This window comes from Nesoenas mayeri (genome assembly GCF_963082525.1).
Source record: "Nesoenas mayeri genome assembly, chromosome: 15".
Lineage (NCBI taxonomy): Eukaryota > Metazoa > Chordata > Aves > Columbiformes > Columbidae > Nesoenas > Nesoenas mayeri.
The window spans coordinates 425031-442174 of NC_137559.1; the positions used below are offsets into that span (position 1 = coordinate 425031).

Here is a 17144-nt window from a genome sequence, read left to right on the forward strand (position 1 = left end):
CAGGACAGACGCCAGCACTGATCTGAGATGGAGTAGCCAGGCCGGTTCACAGCAGAAGGCTTCACTGTGAAGAGCTGGCAGTGCTGCGGGTGCTCCACGCTCCGCTCATCTCAGCCCCACAAAGCCGCGGCACCTCACCGCACCTCCGCCTCGGCCGCCCTGGGTGCGTGCCAACAGAGCTGCACAGGTGCAAGGAACACTAGCCAAAAGGAGCTTCTCTGCAAGCACACATCTGCTTTTAATCCACGGGCATATTTACCTACTGCTGCCAGGAAGCCTCTGTCCAGAGCATTCTGGTGACCGCTTTGGGACCTGGTCTTTATTTAACACACATAGGTGTGATATTGAAGCATACATAGAGTGTGGTTTGACAGCAGAGACCTAGTGATGCTTGGGTACATTAAAGGTGAGCAAATACATAAATGAAGGCCTGTACATCAAATGACAGTGCAGGCAGGCAGGCAAGTACCTGGAACAGTTCAGAAAAGGTAGTGAAACTTCCAAAGATCATGAAGTTAGGAAAAATATAGACAGGACAGAATTAAGATAATCCAGGCAGATGCAACTGTATTAAAATACTGAAAGCAGCCAAGATAAGTGAGAGTTTCTGCATATTCTTTCTTCTGAACTTTTGAGACTGAGTGGAGAATCATGGAAAAATCCCAAATGCATTTGGGATTATAAACTACTTTTAAGCCTTCAGTTTAGGCCCCTTTGCGCTGGTTGTGCTGTGGAAGATGAAGACAAATGTTGCCGGAAGGATGCTCAGCGCTTGGAGTTCATGTGCCATTCAGCACAAGTTGCCTGGTGTTCTCAGGGGACTGGAATAAAAATCACACCCACACCTGCTAATTCTCCTCATCCCTCCGGTCAGCCAGGTAATTTCTCATAGAATTAAAACTACTTAAATTAAGATGATATGTTAATTAAAATTTTCAGCTGTGTGGCGTAACACTGATTGCTACAGAACTCAAGAAAAAGATGCCAACTTCTTGCGTATTATAAAAGCACTGAGGTTCCCCAGGAGAGCTGTCGTGCCCCTGTCTGCAGGGGCGGCGGTGGCAGGAGCTCGTGCGGGTGCCCGCGGTGAACTCACCGCCACAGGAGCAGCTCCACGCGCGGTGCACACGGGCACACCTGCCGCTCACACCGCACCGAGACGCGCGAGCGCCGCTTCACATCCGCGGCATCTCCAGGCGCTTTACGAACTCGACAAGGCGGAAATAACCGCCGGGAACGGCCCGAGGTGCGGGCAGCGCCCGCTGCTGTTCCACGCGGGCCTTAAGGTCGGATCGGCTTAAGAGCCCCGCGGGGCCGGGGCCGGGGCCCCCCCGCCCGGGGACCGCAGCGTCCCTGCCGGGGCACTGGGGCTGCTCGCCGCGGGGCGGCCCTCGGCAGACATGGCGGCCGGCCCGGCGCCCCCTCCCCGCGCTCCCCGCACCGAGCAGGCGCTGTGCTGCGGGCGCAGGACGGGAGCGGCTCCCGGGAGCGGCGGCGCGACCCCGCGGCCCGAAAACGCCCCGCGGACCCTGTGCGCCTTCGCCGCGGCGCTGCGCAAGGCGCCAGCACCTCCGCGCGGCCCCGCGCACTGCTCCCGCCGGCACCGGAGCCGCCGAGATGGGCGGCGCGGGGGCGGGCGCAGGGACACGGCGGGGCCGCCCCGGGCCCAGCGGCGGCCCGATCTCCCGCCGCGCTCCCAGCGAGCGGCTCTGCGCCCGCGCGGCCCCGGGGCTCGCCCTCACCTGCCTCCCGCGGCCGCCGCTGCTGGCGGGTGGAGCCGCCGCGCCCCGCCGGGCGGGCCCGCAGCGCGGCCGGGGCGGACAGCGCTGCGCCGCCACTGCCGGGGCGGGGCCGCGGCGGGCGCGTCACGACGCGCGAGGCAGGGCCGCTCCGCGCCGCGCGGGGGCGCTGCCTGGGGCCGGGGGGCGGGGGACCGGAGGCTGCGACGACGAAGCGGGATGTGCAGCGGCGAGCCGGGGTGACGGTGAATGTCTGACTGCGCAGGGAGCTCACATGATAAGTCATTTACAACCAGGACAGTTTTCTTATGCTCGTTTCAGGGAGGACCTCACGTGTGAAACCAACCGAACGCTCCATAACCGCAGCAGCGCGAAACTTCCTGTGGCGTGTGCCCAGCGGACGGGTGCGCTGGCGCTGCTGCCTCTGTAACGTGCTGTAAAGGTCAGGAATGAACTGATGCCTTACGAAAACTCCTGCTCTGGGTGGCCGATGCTGAGCCCCGCTTTGTTCAGTTGCTGTTGTTGCCATCAGACTTCTATTCTGTAAGGAGGTCACGAGAGGAAGGTTTTGCAAAAGCAAACAGCTAAATGTAAACAGCTTTTCCTTTTGCCATCAATTTGAACAGTGGATTTGCTGATTAATCCTGGAGCAGTGGGTTAACGTGAACCTCACTCCCAGTCTGTGGCTGGTGAGGGGGCACCCCCAGCCTTCCCTGAATGGAGCTCTGAAGCTTTGCAAAAGAGAGAGGAAACATGCAGTATCCTTTCCCACTTCTGCCCTTGGGTCTGTGGTTACTGCGTGACGCAGGAGTCACCTCCGGCAGACCACGTTTCGCTCCATTCAGGTTGTCCGAGCTGGCTGGGGAGGCTGCCCTGTTCGGCCGGTGGGTGCAGCTGCGTGACCGGCGTACCGTGGCTCTATTGAAAACACAGCAAGGGGAGGTCCCTGCGACTGGGACACATCCCTGACCTGGGCACGGCCAGAACGCTCCAGAAGTAACTGTGCAGGTTTTTAAATCTCTTGTTATTAAGACTTTGCTCTGTCCAAGGCATAGTCAAGATATTTTAAATCGTTTCCATTGTTTTGCAGCCACTGTCCTAACGCAGCTGGAGGTGGTTCATACAGGCAGCTTCCCTACTGTTGGCTATTCCACACTTTCCCAAATCTCACTTATTTAAAAGGGGGGTTTTTCCTTGTCACTTGACATTCATTTTAGGGAAGTGTCTTTCCCCTAATGAGGAAGTTCTGCATTGCATTTATCCTTTTAGTTTTTTCTTTCAAAAACCTCATGTAATATTTATATAACTGCAGTTACAGTAAGCAAAATGTTTCCTCAGAGCAGGAGCGGTCTGTGACTGCCAGTGCAAACCGTGAGCGGTGTCCCTGCGACCCGTGAGCGGTGTCCCTGCGACCCGTGAGCGGTGTCCCTGCAAACCGTGAGCGGTGTCCCTGCAAACCATGAGCGGTGCCACTGCCTGACGAGCCAGGCACTGCAAACCACAGCGAGCAGACGGACGGCAAGAGGGCAGGGATCATCTCACCATCATGTGATGCTGGCGCTGGCTTGGATTTTGGGCTGTGTGCTCACCATCTCTATCTGTTTCAAGAGTCTGTCTGATTTTGAGGCAAATGGTTTAATCTCTTTTCCTTTTTTAGGTTTTGTTTACCTCCTCCTATGAAACAGGCCAAACCTTCCCTGCCGTGGGGTCGCGCAGTGTTTGCCGTAGGGTCACGCAGTGTTTGCCGTGGGGTCACGCAGTGTTTGCCGTGGGGGCAGGGGCCGTGTTGGTGCCTGTAGGGAAGGACGAACTTGTGCGTATTTCAAGAACAAAAGATGTGGTGAATCAGACCGCTCACGGGTTGAAGGTGTGGAGGGGAGAGGCCGGAGTTTTACTGGTGATAAAAGACATCTAATATCCTGAGCTGTCCTGCCATCAAGAACCCGGGTTTCAGAAGCAGCTGCGTCTGGTGACAGCGCTGTTGAACTTCTTGCTTCCGTCTGCTGTGCAGGAGAAAGCAGCATCCCTCTTGCTCTTTTTCTGTTTAATTGATTCTGTATTTCTTCTTCTGGCTTTCCCTCAATCTCTTTTCAAAAACTTTGCCCCTTTTTACGACATTCCCGTTCTGTGTCTGCACCCCCAGAACTCTCGCGTTTTTCCCCTCAATGCTCGAGTGCGGCTCTTCCCAGTGGGATGTGGGTTTGCAGAAGTCACTGCAGAACGCAGAACTATTTCCTGCTGATTTTTGCCGTCTCCTCAGACCGGGGGTTCTGTGTAAATGCAAACACGCGCACACAGAATGTGTATATACGTACACACACGGACACAGTCCCACTCCCTCGACCTTCCCATGTTTCCAGAGCTCAGCTGGGGTCGTTTGGCTACTGTACGATTCGAAGTGGCTCTTGATGTTGTCGCAGGTGCAGAATTAACCACTTTCTGCACCCTCTTTTCTGTTCATGTCGCTGGGGTCGAGCACCCTCAGCTGGGACCAGCGCAGCACTGAGCCCCGTCCTGGCGCAGGCGGCAGGTCCAGCAGGGGCCGCATGTGGGGGCAGGAGCACGCGAAGGAGAACGATGCGCGAAACCCGAGGGTCTCAGCGAGCGCGCTGAAGCCGGCAGCGGCTCAGTCACCGGGTGCCCTGCAGGCCCGGTGACTGCCGGCAGCGAGCGGCGGCCGGGCGGCTGCTCTCCTCCCAGCGCCGGGAGCACAGCGCCCGCGACACCGGGACACCCGCGACACCGGGCACCCGCGACACCGGGCACCCGCGACACCGGGGCACCCGCGACACCGGGCGCCCGCGACACCGGGCACCCGCGCGGCGCGCCCGGCTCCCCGTGCCGCGGCCCCTTTAAGGCCGGGGCTCCGCGCGCGGCCTGGCGGGCGGCCCGCGCGGCTGGGAGCGGCGTCACGTGGGGCGCAGTCTTGTGACCGCCGCGAGCGCAGCGGCTGCGGCCCGCGCGGTGCGGGGCGCTCGGCGCAGCCTCCCCCGCGCCAGGGGTCGCTCCCCGGCCCGGGCCGCACGAGGCGCCGCCGCTGAGCTCCGGCGCCCGCGGGCGGGGCGGAGGGGGCGGCGCCCGCCAAGTTGGGCGCTGAGCGAGGGCGCCGCTCGTCCCCGCGCTCCGGCCGCTCGGCTCCGCGGCCCGGCATGGACAACAAGCCGCTGCTGCAGGAGCGGCCCCCCGCCTACAGCCCCGCCGCCCAGGGCGCGGGCTACGACTACGGGCAGAGCAACTACGGCGCCATCCCCCCGCCGCAGCCCGGCTTCCAGCCGCCCCCGCCCTACCCCTACCCGGGCGCCGCGGCCGCCGCAGGTGGGTCTGAGCGCTGCGGGGCGGGGGGCGCCGGGGCTGCCGCAGAGCGTGAGCCGCGCTCCCGTGCCCGGGACGGAGCGGCCCGGACGGGCTGTTCGGGGCGGCGCTGGCGGGGCCGCAGGCCGGCGGCGGGCTCGGGGAGCGGCCGTGGCCTGCGGGGCCGCCCGGCGGGAGCGGGGCCGCTCGGAGCCCCTGTCCGGAGCGCGGCGGGCCCGTGCCCCGGCTCCCGGGCTCCGCCCGGCGCGGGGAGGGGGCTGCGCGGGGCGGGGGTCTGCAGGCGCCGCCTCCCCCCGCTCCGGCCTGGCTGCCCCCGGGAGCCGGCGGCGGCCGGTGTGCCCGGAGCCGGGACAGCGGCACAGGCGCGGCTGCCATGGCGCTGAAACACCCGGACTGGCACTCACAGACACGGCTGTGCCGCGGGGAAACACCCGACCTGGCACTCACAGACACGGCTGTGCCGCGGGGAAACACCCGAACTGGCACTCACAGACACGGCTGTGCCGCGGGGAAACACCCGAACTGGCACACACAGACACGGCTGTGCCGCGGGGAAACACCCGAACTGGCACTCACAGACACGGCTGCCATGGCGCTGCAACACCCGAACTGGCACACACAGGCACGGCTGTGCCGCGGTGGAACACCCGAACTGGCACTCACAGACACGGCTGCGATGGCGCTGCAACACCCAAACTGGCACACACAGACACGGCTGTGCCGCGCTGCAACACCCGAACTGGCACACACAGGCACGGCTGCGATGGCGCTGCAACACCCGAACTGGCACACACAGGCACGGCTGTGCCGCGGTGAAACACCCGGACTGGCACACACAGACACGGCTGTGCCGCGGTGAAACACCGAACTGGCACACACAGACACGGCTGTGCCACGGTGAAACACCCGAACTGGCACTCACAGACACGGCTGTGCCGCGGGGAAACACCCGAACTGGCACTCACAGACACGGCTGTGCCGCGGGGAAACACCGAACTGGCACACACAGACACGGCTGTGCCACGGTGAAACACCCGAACTGGCACACACAGACACGGCTGTGCCGCGGGGAAACACCGAACTGGCACACACAGACACGGCTGTGCCACGGTGAAACACCCGAACTGGCACACACAGACACGGCTGTGCCATGGTGAAACCCCCGAACTGGCACGCGCGGACACCCGAACTGGCACACACAGACACGGCTGTGCCGCGGTGAAACACCGAACTGGCACACACAGACACGGCTGTGCCACGGTGAAACACCCGAACTGGCACACACAGACACGGCTGTGCCACGGTGAAACACCCGAACTGGCACTCACAGACACGGCTGTGCCGCGGGGAAACACCGAACTGGCACACACAGACACGGCTGTGCCGCGCTGAAACACTCGAACTGGCACACGCGGACACCCGAACTGGCACACACAGACACGGCTGTGCCGCGGTGAAACACCGAACTGGCACACACAGACACGGATGTGCCGCGGTGAAACACCCGAACTGGCACACACAGACACGGCTGTGCCATGGTGAAACCCCCGAACTGGCACACGCGGACACCCGAACTGGCACACACAGACGCGGCTGTGCCGCGCTGAAACACCCGAACTGACGCTTTGCGTGCAGGTCTCTGTCCTCTGGTTAGCGTTTGTTCTCTGCTGATACACTTCAGTGGTCTTGGAGGGACTCAGGCCGGTGAGTGGATGCGGCCCTTGTGTTGGTGATCTGGGACCTGCAGCCTGTCACAGCGTGGTGGCCCCTCAGGAAACGCTCTGCGGAGTTAGGGGAACGCTTCAGAAATGGAAAAGAACGCACTGAATAGAGCAGACACTGACCCCAGTCATCAAGGGTGAATATTGGGACCACAGATTGATTTCCTGCTAAGAACTTGGAGCTTATTTTCCTACAATACAAATATTGCTGATTATTTTTGGTCTAAGTAGTGAGTTTGGTGGACCTCACAGATCAAGAAAATCTGGGAACTGTGCCTAGGAGAGTTCCAAATGGGCTTTACCTGGGCAGAGTGTACCTTGAGCGTCTGATACACCGCATACATCTAGCCATCCCTTTTTAAAGCTTTTTATTGCCTTTTAGTGTTAGTGCGGTAGTTAAGGGCCTGTGTTTCCTAACTACAGCTGTTAACATTGCACATTTACTAGCTAACACCATGGATTTGCTGAAAGCTGTGGGGTTGGATGGTTTTTGTTTTCTGCTATGCAGCCTGTTTCCACTTGCATCTTACCACTCCTACTTCTGTCTCCAGTTATAAACTTAATATGTGAAAGTTAAGGTGGAAACCCAAGGAAGATTTAGCTGTTTCAACTAGTTTGTCTGCTGAGCGGGACGTACCCGATGCGTAACGTACCTGATGCGTAACGTCCGGAGGGAAAGCTGCGATCGCTCTTTGCTTAAACTGGTTTTTTCCAGGCCCTCAAACAGCGTTGAAACAAATTCTCAAAGTTAATTATTAGCTCAGTGTCCTTTATAGATGGTTAAATTGTACTAGATGCTTGGGGTTATGAAGTGGCTTTGCTAATAGATTTGCTGAGTAATATTTTCCAGCTGTGATTTTGATGGAGCTTCTTGAAGTGCTTGGTCAAGACTACGTTTCTGGTTTTTATTCTACATTCTGTTTCCATACTTTTTAATTGTTATCATTGTTCTTTGTGCCTTACATGCAGTGACTGAGGTTTTTCTCTTATTTTAGGGTATGCTGTTCCTCCACCGGCATCACAGCCAAACTATTCGAGCACGTACACCATCATTCAACAGCCCGCCACCACCACTTCTGTAGTAGTAGTTGGTGGCTGTCCTGCCTGCAGGTAATACAGCTCTCTGGTTGAGAAATAAATCGGTCTTAGGTTTTACTTTTTAAAGTACAGGTATCCATAGAATTCCTTGGTTTTCAATAGTTTCTCATTGTGTGTGTATTAGAATTGAATTAATTGAAAATCTAGAATTCTCTTAGTGGAGAGCTTTAATTTATGAAGTGTGAGCTTGTCCTAATGGGCTCGTGACAACCGCTGTAATTAATACAGTAGACTTTATATATGAGTTTGTTCTTTATGATGTAGGCGGATCTGTAAGTGGTGTGTTTAATGGAGAGGCAGCTCAGTCACGCTGTCAGGGCTCAGCTCTCCAGAGGGTGACAGGAAGTCCTTTCTGGTGTCTGTGCCCTGTGACAGTGAGCAGCGTGACTGTTGTGAAACTGTAATTCCTGAGCACAGTCACTTGTGGTCATCTGGGCGTCCTGTGGAAGGGCTTCCGCTCCCAACACCCCGACCGCGGAGCCGGCTGGGCAATGGTCACGGCTGGTTGAAGACGGCGGTATCTTAAGGGTTTAAAAGATGTTTGACTTTAGAGGTCTTTTGACTGCAGAAGAACAGGGACATTAATAGATTTGATTGAAAGTGGTGAAAAGCAGAAAAAGTGGACAGCTGTGAGCTGGAGCTGCAACAAAAGAACAGCTTCCCCCGGGGGATCAGCAGCCGCCAGAGAGGGAAGGAGGCCCCGTTGCCCACCGGGGCTGTAAGCAGCTGCAGCCCCGCGCTCCTCGCTTCTGGTGCCGGGACATTGGCTAGGGCTGAGGGCAGCCGGGTTCCACGGGGGCACGGGTGCGCCCAGCCGGCTCGCCTCCCCTGCAGAATCGTGCCCTGCCGGTAACGTGTGGGAGTTGGTGACCCTCGTGGCGTCTCGTGAACAAGTACTTGGCATTCTGCAAGTCCGAGCCGCCGCACACCCGTTTCAAACAGTGTGAGAGACGGACTTGCTAGAATAGCTGCAGCGGTACCAGGTTTCAGTGTGATGGACGCGATAGAGGTTGTAGTGGCAGAGGCCTTTGGTTTTGTTGGAATTGGCGCTTGTCTGAGAGTCAGTACCAGCCTTCACAGGTGGAGTCAGATACGTCTCTTGTGGTGCTGTGTAAGAACAGGTACCTGCTGAAGTGCCACTAGTTAAGACTGAAAAACCTGCAGCAGCTGGAGCTATTGCTCTAGAACTTGTGTATTTTAACAGTGAGGGAGAGGAACCACCGAGCTCTTGAGAGGGGGCAGTGGATCCTGCCACCTGAGCAGCTGCATTGAAGTGCTTATGCTTTAGCCCCACCAGTAGCCAGGAGAGATGTATGAGTAGGCTGGTAAGAGGCAGGCGGAGTGTTGCTGCAGACCTTGCAGCCCTAAACCCAGTAGATCTCAAGACATTTTACTATGGGAGTGGTCTTTGCAGTGGCTTAAGACTGGCAGACTATTGCTGCTATCCCTAAGACTTTTTCCTTTTTCTGGAAGTTATCCTGGGCTGTTCTAGGGGACACCTTTGACACAGTCATTTGCAAATATAGTATCTAACTTTAGCCAAATTTGGGAAAGTGAGCTTTCTTTTGTAAGGTGTTTTTAAGTGAAGCCGCCAGACTCGCTCTGCCGGAGGTACCAGCGCCCCGTACATTGCGGGCTCTTAGCTAAGCGAAATAGCCGCCCCAAAAGCCCGTTTGCTCTGGGATCCTCGCGTCTGGTTTTGGGCTGTGAACAATAGGAAGTTGTGTGCAGAGCCGTGGCACGGTGATTGCTGCGAGGCGCAGTAGCGCGCTGCTTCACGGGCAGGGCTCTTGGCAGCCCTGCTGGAGCGCTCTGATCCCAAGGACAAGGGACCGTGTCTAGTAACGGTGCGCCGTTGTCTGTGCAGCATTGCTGGTTTTCTCCTAGCTGTCTTTAGAAAAAGAGTCCAGTGTCGGGCTAGAAGGCAGAAAGGAACGTCAGATTGCTTGTCGTGTGAGCGCCGGAGGAGCTGCCGCTCTGGTGCCTGAGCAGGGACAGGGCGGCCGCGTGGGAAGCGTGATCCTGGAAACATTCGCAGGAGCTGCAGGGTCAGGGTTCATGTTCTGGGCAGCTATGGTGGCTGATTCTGTTAGAGCTCATAATCCTCTTTGACTTCTCAGGACCTTAAACATAGTTCCAGTTTACTTCCTTGGCCTAGAAACCTATTTTATGAAGAATGCAACATGCAGCTATACTCTGAATGCAACACTGAACAGAAGAGTTGTTGAAAGGGCATTGCTAAACATAAAGTTACTAATGATACATAAATAACTTTATTAAACTGCTTTATTTTATATATATATGTATATATATATATAAAGTAACTTCATTAAAGGTAGTTGTGCTGTTACTGTTCTGATTTGATGCTCGATCCTTAGAGAAGTCCATCTGCCTCAAGTGTGAGGAAAGAGCCGTGCTGGTGGCTGTAATGTGACCAACAGCGTGGGCCATTTCACCACCACAGATACAAACCAGTCTGTTGCACACTGGCATTCGGGAATGTTGCTAATTGAAATCGAAACCATTTCCAACTTAAAATATATGCTGTTGAGGAGAAATACGCAGTATTGGCCTGTTATTTGGGTAAGAGACTGTTTTAGTGCAGTCACAAATGATCTAGGTAGATCTTCAGGCTTGATTTGTGCTATGGAGGAATAAAAAGCACAGTATCTCCAGAACAGCCTCTCACAAGCAGGTAACGTGCTCCTGGTCGCTGTATTTCTCTCTCAGGCGTTACTGCACCCGGGCGCTGACTCCAGTCCCTCGTGCTTAGTTGTTCGTTAGTCACATCACCCTAGTTCATCATTGGTTGGTGTTACTTTCTAATTACAGACTTCAGTGTTAACGTGTGTTCTGTCCCTCCCTGCATTATTAAAACATCTTAGGTGGTTGTGATTCTGTTGTCTTAGTGAGAATTCTTCTCCCAGCCCTGATGTATGGAGAATTAAACCGAGTTGCAAATATTGTCAGCTTTGCTGTTTGTAGTTGACACTGAAGGATCAGCCTAGTTGTGCCTTTGGAATACTTTGTGTTCAAGCACAGTCTGGGCCATCGCGGCCGCCCTGCCGTCCTTCCAGCTCGGAGAACGCGGTCCGGCTGCTCCTCTTGTGCTCACTTTCAGTTTCTCTTTCTCTGTCTTGCTTTGCGGGTGGAACAAACTGCGAAGGTTGGTTGCTTAGTACTGAGCAGAAGAAAGGTCCCTCTGAACACTGTGAGAACACGACCTGCACCTGATGTTTGCAGAAGCCGGTTCTCTCAAAGTGTGGACAGAGCCCGTGATAGACCCCGCTGGGTTTTTGTTTTCCCGTTCAACACGCGCTCGGTTGTTTGGCAGCAGGGGCGGGGGGAGGGACCTTCGCCACTGCGTTGGGTGGCTTTCTGTTCTGACAGCCCAGGCACCGCTTGAGACACACGGCGGCGGTTCCGGGTCACAGCAGCACTGAAGCTTCGTCCGGGACTGGTTTGATCACGCTGCGTTTGTTCCCAGGTGACTCGCCGCCTTCTTCCTGCCACACCCGTGGTGTGGTTTGGTTTGGTTTTGGATGTAGTAGTAAGTTCTCTTGTTTTGGTGGAAATGTTTTCTTCGATGAAGTGACAATATACTCTGGGAAAATTACACTTAGATGGTAAAGTACTTCAGAATTTCAGTCTTCTGGTTTTATTTCAATCACAAATGCTAGTGAGGTTGATAGAAGGCTGTTCAGGATACAGGATTTCTATAGTTACTCACAACAACTATATTTAAACTTTATGCAAATATAATTTCATAATATATGCTGGTTAAATACGCAAGGAATTATTTAGAGAGCATGTCTGATATTCCAAGGAAATGTGCAGCTTTTCAGTTTCTAGCAGCAGGCTGGCGTGCTGGGGGTCCTTTCGCGTCTTGTGAGCGAAGCCGACTTTGAGATACCGTTTCAGGAGCGCTGCGGAGAGGAGACGCTGCACGGCGCAGCAGCTCCCGACACTGGTTTTGGTCTCCAGGGTGATCAGCCTGTGCTGGGGTTGGTGCTGCGCCCAGCACCGCCGCGTGCAGCTGGCGTGGCTGCGCGCTGCTCCGGTGGTTCCTGCGCTGCTCCCGCGGTTCGGTGGCTGCAGCAGTTAGGGCACGGAATGCAGCAGCGACGCGTGCACGGGATGCGGAAAGCCAGCCGTGGCTGTCCCAGCGGTGGCTCTCCTGGCCGTGGCTGTCCCAGCCTTGGCTGTCCCAGCCGGGCACGCGGCTGCCCCGCACGGCTCGAGCCGCGGCCCCAGGAGGGCAGCCGGGAAGCCTGGTAATAGGGTCCCCGCCAGAACAGCACAGCTCTTGCTGTTTCTGAGGATTTGTGTTCTACTGGTCTGAACTGATTTGTGGACAATAAGCAAAACACAGTTTTCTAAGGACTGAGACTTCATGTGATTAATAAGATAGAGCAGCAATGTATTCCCTAACGAGGCCAAATAAAAACGACAGTCTGGTCCCTAATGCCCGGTCTGTCACTGGGCCTGAGTTGATAGCTTTTTCTTTAATTAGTGTCACCATTTGTCTTGGTGTCCGTATTCTGGCAATGAGGAGTTCTTTGTAGCAATGAGTTGTTCTGGGTGAGAGGAGGAAACCAGCCGGGTTTGTTGGTAACCAGAGGCGATACCGGTTTGGCTGCGTGTGCAGGTGAGCGAGGGAAGCGCTGCCCAGGTCGCAGTTCCCCCAGCTGCGGGAATGGCGACTGGCGGTGTAGCCTGGTCCGCGAGCCCGGGTTGTTGGTGTGAAGCCACGAGGCTTGTCTCGCCGGTAGCGTGTTCTCAGAGCTGGAGTTAAAGCGCTGGTGCCGCTGTGTTGGAGAAGGCTGGTGGTTTGTAGACGCCGAGATGAAGGCTGTTCGTGGCCGGCGTCTCTGGCTCTGCAGCCGGCCCTCTGCAGGGCAGTGGGGGCCAATGCCAACGCAGGCGCAGACAAAGCTGCAGGTACTGGGGTGTCTTACTTGAAGGTGACTTTTAAGGGCAGTTTTGTTTACATGCATGTGGCTTGTGTTGAGGAGGGCAGGCTAGTTGCTCTGTATAGGTTTGGGCTCCTTTCTGTGGATACGGATCAACACTGTTCAATATACCTTCAAGCTGAGGCTGGAGGAGCCCGCGTCTCTCTCCGTGGAAATCAGCACCGTAAGCATCCCGCGCACACTTGGTATTTGCACTGTCAGCGCTGCTCAGGCGGAGCTGAAACGCGCCTGGCCTTGCTGCTGCCGCTGTTGCGTTGGCTGGGACAGACACACAAAGAAGGGCTGGCTGTATTTTTACGTTCTAGAGGTGAGGACGGGGTGTGCAGGCTCCGGTCTCCATGCTTGCGGCTGCCCTGGCGTTCCCGCGGCCGCGGTGACGGCCCCGCCGGGCGCAGAGGCGGGGGCGGCGTGGCGCCGACTGAGGGTCCCTGTCTCGGCGGGCGGGAGCGCCTGCGCGGGGCGCGTCCGGGGCACCCTGCAGCGCAGCGCCGTTTGTTTTCGGGCCGTGCAGAGCTTGTCGTACAACCGGAGTCGCTCTGCTTAGCTGGGATGACCTTCTGAGCTTATTAGTAAGGGATGAAGAATGCTGATAAGCACACATTTAATAGTGCGGTGGAGTGTCAAGTCTGAAAACGCAAGTGTTAAACTGTATGATGCTGTGTATGCACATCTCGCTGTTGGCCTTCTGATCTCGAGCATTTGGCTTAAGATGTTAATGTTTTAAGACTTACTTTCGAGAAGGGGACTGTCCGAAAAGTGATTTCGTTTTAAATATTTGTCAGTGGGAATAATCGATGTTACTTTATGGAGTTGGCAGCTGCAATTATAGCTTAAATCCAAGACACTCCTTGCAGTATAAATAAAGCTTTCCACTTTATTTTTAGATGGGGAGTGGTGCAGTTATAATCAGCTTTGATGTGGTTTATGCTGTAGAACAAAATTTGTGTTTGGTTACATCAGTGAATCTACAGTTTGAATGTGGAGTCTCTAATTGCTCTGTAGCTCAGGTGAGATACACAAGCAAAGCTAAAATACTCGTTCTCCTTTATGAAAAGTGTTGGGTTTTTCTCCTTCTACATGTAGTGGCTGGCTGAGCAGCGGTTGAAGGGCTCGTCCCAAATCAGGCGGTGACACCGATCCGGAAGGCAGGAGGAGCGGGGGATGTTAGGCTGAGTTTGTAGGAGTAGCCACAAGGCTGCGAAGATCTGAGCTTTGGGACACTTGTGTGCCGAGACTAGGATCTGGGATCTGTATTCCGATTTGAGCGTTAGTCGGCATTGTTTAACTTATTACCCCAAAGGAGCTTCATGTGAGGATACGAAACCATAAAACCGCTGCTGGGATCAGCTGTACCCTGACAGTTCCTTTATACCAAATATAAAGTTGACTTCTGTCGCAAGAACTCTGTAAACAGAAATAAAGTCAGTTCACCAAAAGGAGGGACCGATACTGGAAACTTAGGTGGAACATGAAGTTGTGTAAGCAGCGGAATATCAGGAATGCTTTGAAAAGCCACTTATGCTGGTTGAGGGGAAGGAGAACGGTTCTTACGTTTAAAGGAGCTGTAATGTTTTACCCACTGCAGTAAGGAGATGGTCTCCAAGTCTGCGTCTGTCCCTTCGCTCTGTTCACAACAGGCTGTGACTGCTCTGCAGGGAAACAACAGCTCGTTGGCCTTGGCACGCAGCTTGTAGCAGGTATTCCAGGGTCACTGCATCCGTTTGTTGACTTTCGCTGTACCAGGGAATCTTAAGAGGACACATCCAAGTGTTTTGCTAAACTCCAGATTTTGACTATTTAGTATGACTGCTCAAATGTCTTAAGTCTGGATACTCAGGCTTTCATGTTTGTCTCCATTTTGGGGGTGTTCGTGTACAGCACTTCAGGAAGAAGTCGGGGACCGGCGTTGGGATTCTGTCACAGAGCTGCGGGAACAGCATTTCTCATGCCGGGTGGTCATTGATCCGGGACTCAGCCCAGTGATGTCCATAGCAGATTTTCCTATAGTTCTAAAGGAACATCCGTTTTTGGAAGCAGAAACTGGACATGCCTACCGAGGGTTATTTTAACGGTGATGTGTGTTTGGCCTTTGGACTTTTCTAGCTACCAGAAATGAACTCGTGAACCAGTGTATGACCGTAGTGCTGTACTCCCGAGCTGGGGGACTTAGGGAGTCTGAATGTGAGGAGTGAGCGTGGTCCTGTACACGCTTATTTAACCGGCACCCTGCGCAGCGCTGGCTCGTGACGTGCTCCTTCACCCAGAATCTACAGGTGGAACTTTTAAAGTTCTCCTTATCGTGCTCAGTAGGTCAGAGCCCTGCATGCCCGGTGCGCCTGCCCCTCTGCACGCTGATCGCATTGACCTGTGCTCTCCGGAGGAGGCCAGCGCACCTGCGAGAACGTGCTGGCGCTGCAGGCCCGGCCGCGGCCACGCTGTGTTCGTCTGCAGTAACAGGCTGACACAAACCTGTTCGCACCCGCTCTCCGCAGTGGGTTTCACTTGCCCAGTGAAAGCGTGAGCTGGTGTTTCAGCAAAGCCCCGAACCGGCATTGCGCAACTCGCTGCACGTTCAAATATTGCCCTTAGGAAGAAGCTGAGAAAAAGCACCGAATCATCAGATGGAAACATTTAGAGAGTGGTTTTTTAATTATTATTATTTCTTCTGAAAGAGCTGCAGTGCACATACACTGTGGAGACCTGGGGTCGAGGCAGGACACCCGACGCACCGGTACCTGGAGCTGGCGAAGCTGCCCAGGGCTGCGGTGGCCGCAGGTCGTTCTGTGTACCAGTCCCGGAGTACGGTGACAGGAGGATGGCTGCTGTCTTGGTAGCTTTCTTATCTACAGTCGGATCATCTGCACGTTTCCTGTTTTCCTTTAAGTGGTGTAACTCAAAATCTTGTCTTTTAATGGGAAAAACAAAACAAGCCATAAGAAAAACCCAACCCTTTGTGCTTTATCCTGCTTTATAAAAACAGTGTGTGCCTCAGTGGCCGCCAGATCACAACATGGTAAGTGCTGGGCAGCCGTGGCGCTTGTCCCTGACCGAGCCTGTTCTCTGTTCCGCAGGGTCGGCGTGCTGGAGGACACCTTCACCTGCCTCGGGGTCCTGTGTGCCATCGTCTTCTTTCCCATTGGGATTCTGTTCTGTCTTGCGCTGAGGCAGAGAAGATGCCCCAATTGTGGGGCAGCTTTTGGCTAAGGGGATGAAGTGGACGTGCGTATGGAAGCGACAGCTGTTAGCGTACTCTTTCTAATGTAAATGTCATGTACAATCATTTTATTTGCTTCAGACCTGTTTTGTAAAGTGTGAAGAAATTTAGTCTCTTGCACGTAATTTAATCTTTTATGAGCATGTGCATTGCAAAACATGAAAACCCAACTTGTTTTCCATGTTTACTGGCACCTGTTGACAACTAAATAAAACTGCTTTTCCTTTTGCAATCCTCAACTCGTGGCTGGATTATTAGGTATGTGACTAATGTGTCTGATAACATGTGCTCTGAAAGTGGAGTTAATAATCCCAGCGACAAAGAGGGATAAATATTTGGCAGAATCCTTATGATACTAAAAGACAGGGTTTGGAGCTGTACCTGAAGCACAGGGGTGTTCCGAGGAAGGCGGTGGGTGACGTGCCTGGATCTGCTTTAGAGAGCGGGCCCTGGTGGGGGTTACCCGTCTGGAAAGCTGGTGGCAGTTTGCAGGGTCCCCAGCGGATGAAGCCGGAGGACGTGACGCGCAGTGGGGTTCCGCAGCCATCACGTGCTCATGTGCTATTTTTTGCTATTAAGTAAGCGAAAGACATTTCACATGACTCGAGCTCACTGTGACAGGAGCCAGGCGCGGCGGGATCGGTGCTCCGGGGCTGTACGTGTACGGCTGGAAGGCACAGGGACCTGGGGCAGGTTCGTCACCGGCAGCGGCCGCAGTACAGACCCCGTACGGCAGGTGGGAAACGTCCGAAACCACTCAGCGCTGCCGCAGTGTGAAGGGCCAGGTGTAACACCCTAGATCAGTTTCTGAGATGATCATTGCTGTATGAAAAGCGTTTCAGACAACGTCTCCGTGGGGACGGGACGGTCTGGGCCTGCGGTAGCAAATGCTGCAGCCGCTCGTGCCTGAGCCCGAGAGCAGGTTCTGTGCTGCCTGAGCACTTAACGTGTTCAAACCGGCGCCGTTGGACTCGCGGCTGCAGTAACGGGGCAACTTCAGCAGCAGCTTTTCACATCAGCACTTCAGAAAAAACATGGCACTGTTTTATTATGACTTTTTATAAGACTGTAGTTTGACAGCATGTTT

The 17144-nt window shown here is 55.1% G+C and overlaps 1 protein-coding gene and 1 long non-coding RNA gene across 2 annotated transcripts; both read left to right on the plus strand.

Moving 5' to 3' along the window:
- Positions 1–1926: 1926 nt before the first annotated feature.
- On the plus strand, positions 1927–4510 carry LOC308046027. Its single transcript, XR_013922848.1, has 3 exons — positions 1927–1984; positions 2061–2181; positions 3397–4510. It is a non-coding gene; the product is annotated as an uncharacterized lncRNA (long non-coding RNA).
- Positions 4511–4671: 161 nt separating this feature from the next.
- On the plus strand, positions 4672–16296 carry BRI3 (brain protein I3). Its single transcript, XM_080353641.1, has 3 exons — positions 4672–5054; positions 7768–7882; positions 15915–16296. The coding sequence occupies exons 1-3, from the start codon at positions 4889–4891 to the stop codon at positions 16045–16047; spliced, it is 414 nt and encodes a 137-aa protein (XP_080209767.1). The 5' UTR covers positions 4672–4888; the 3' UTR covers positions 16048–16296.
- Positions 16297–17144: the final 848 nt, after the last annotated feature.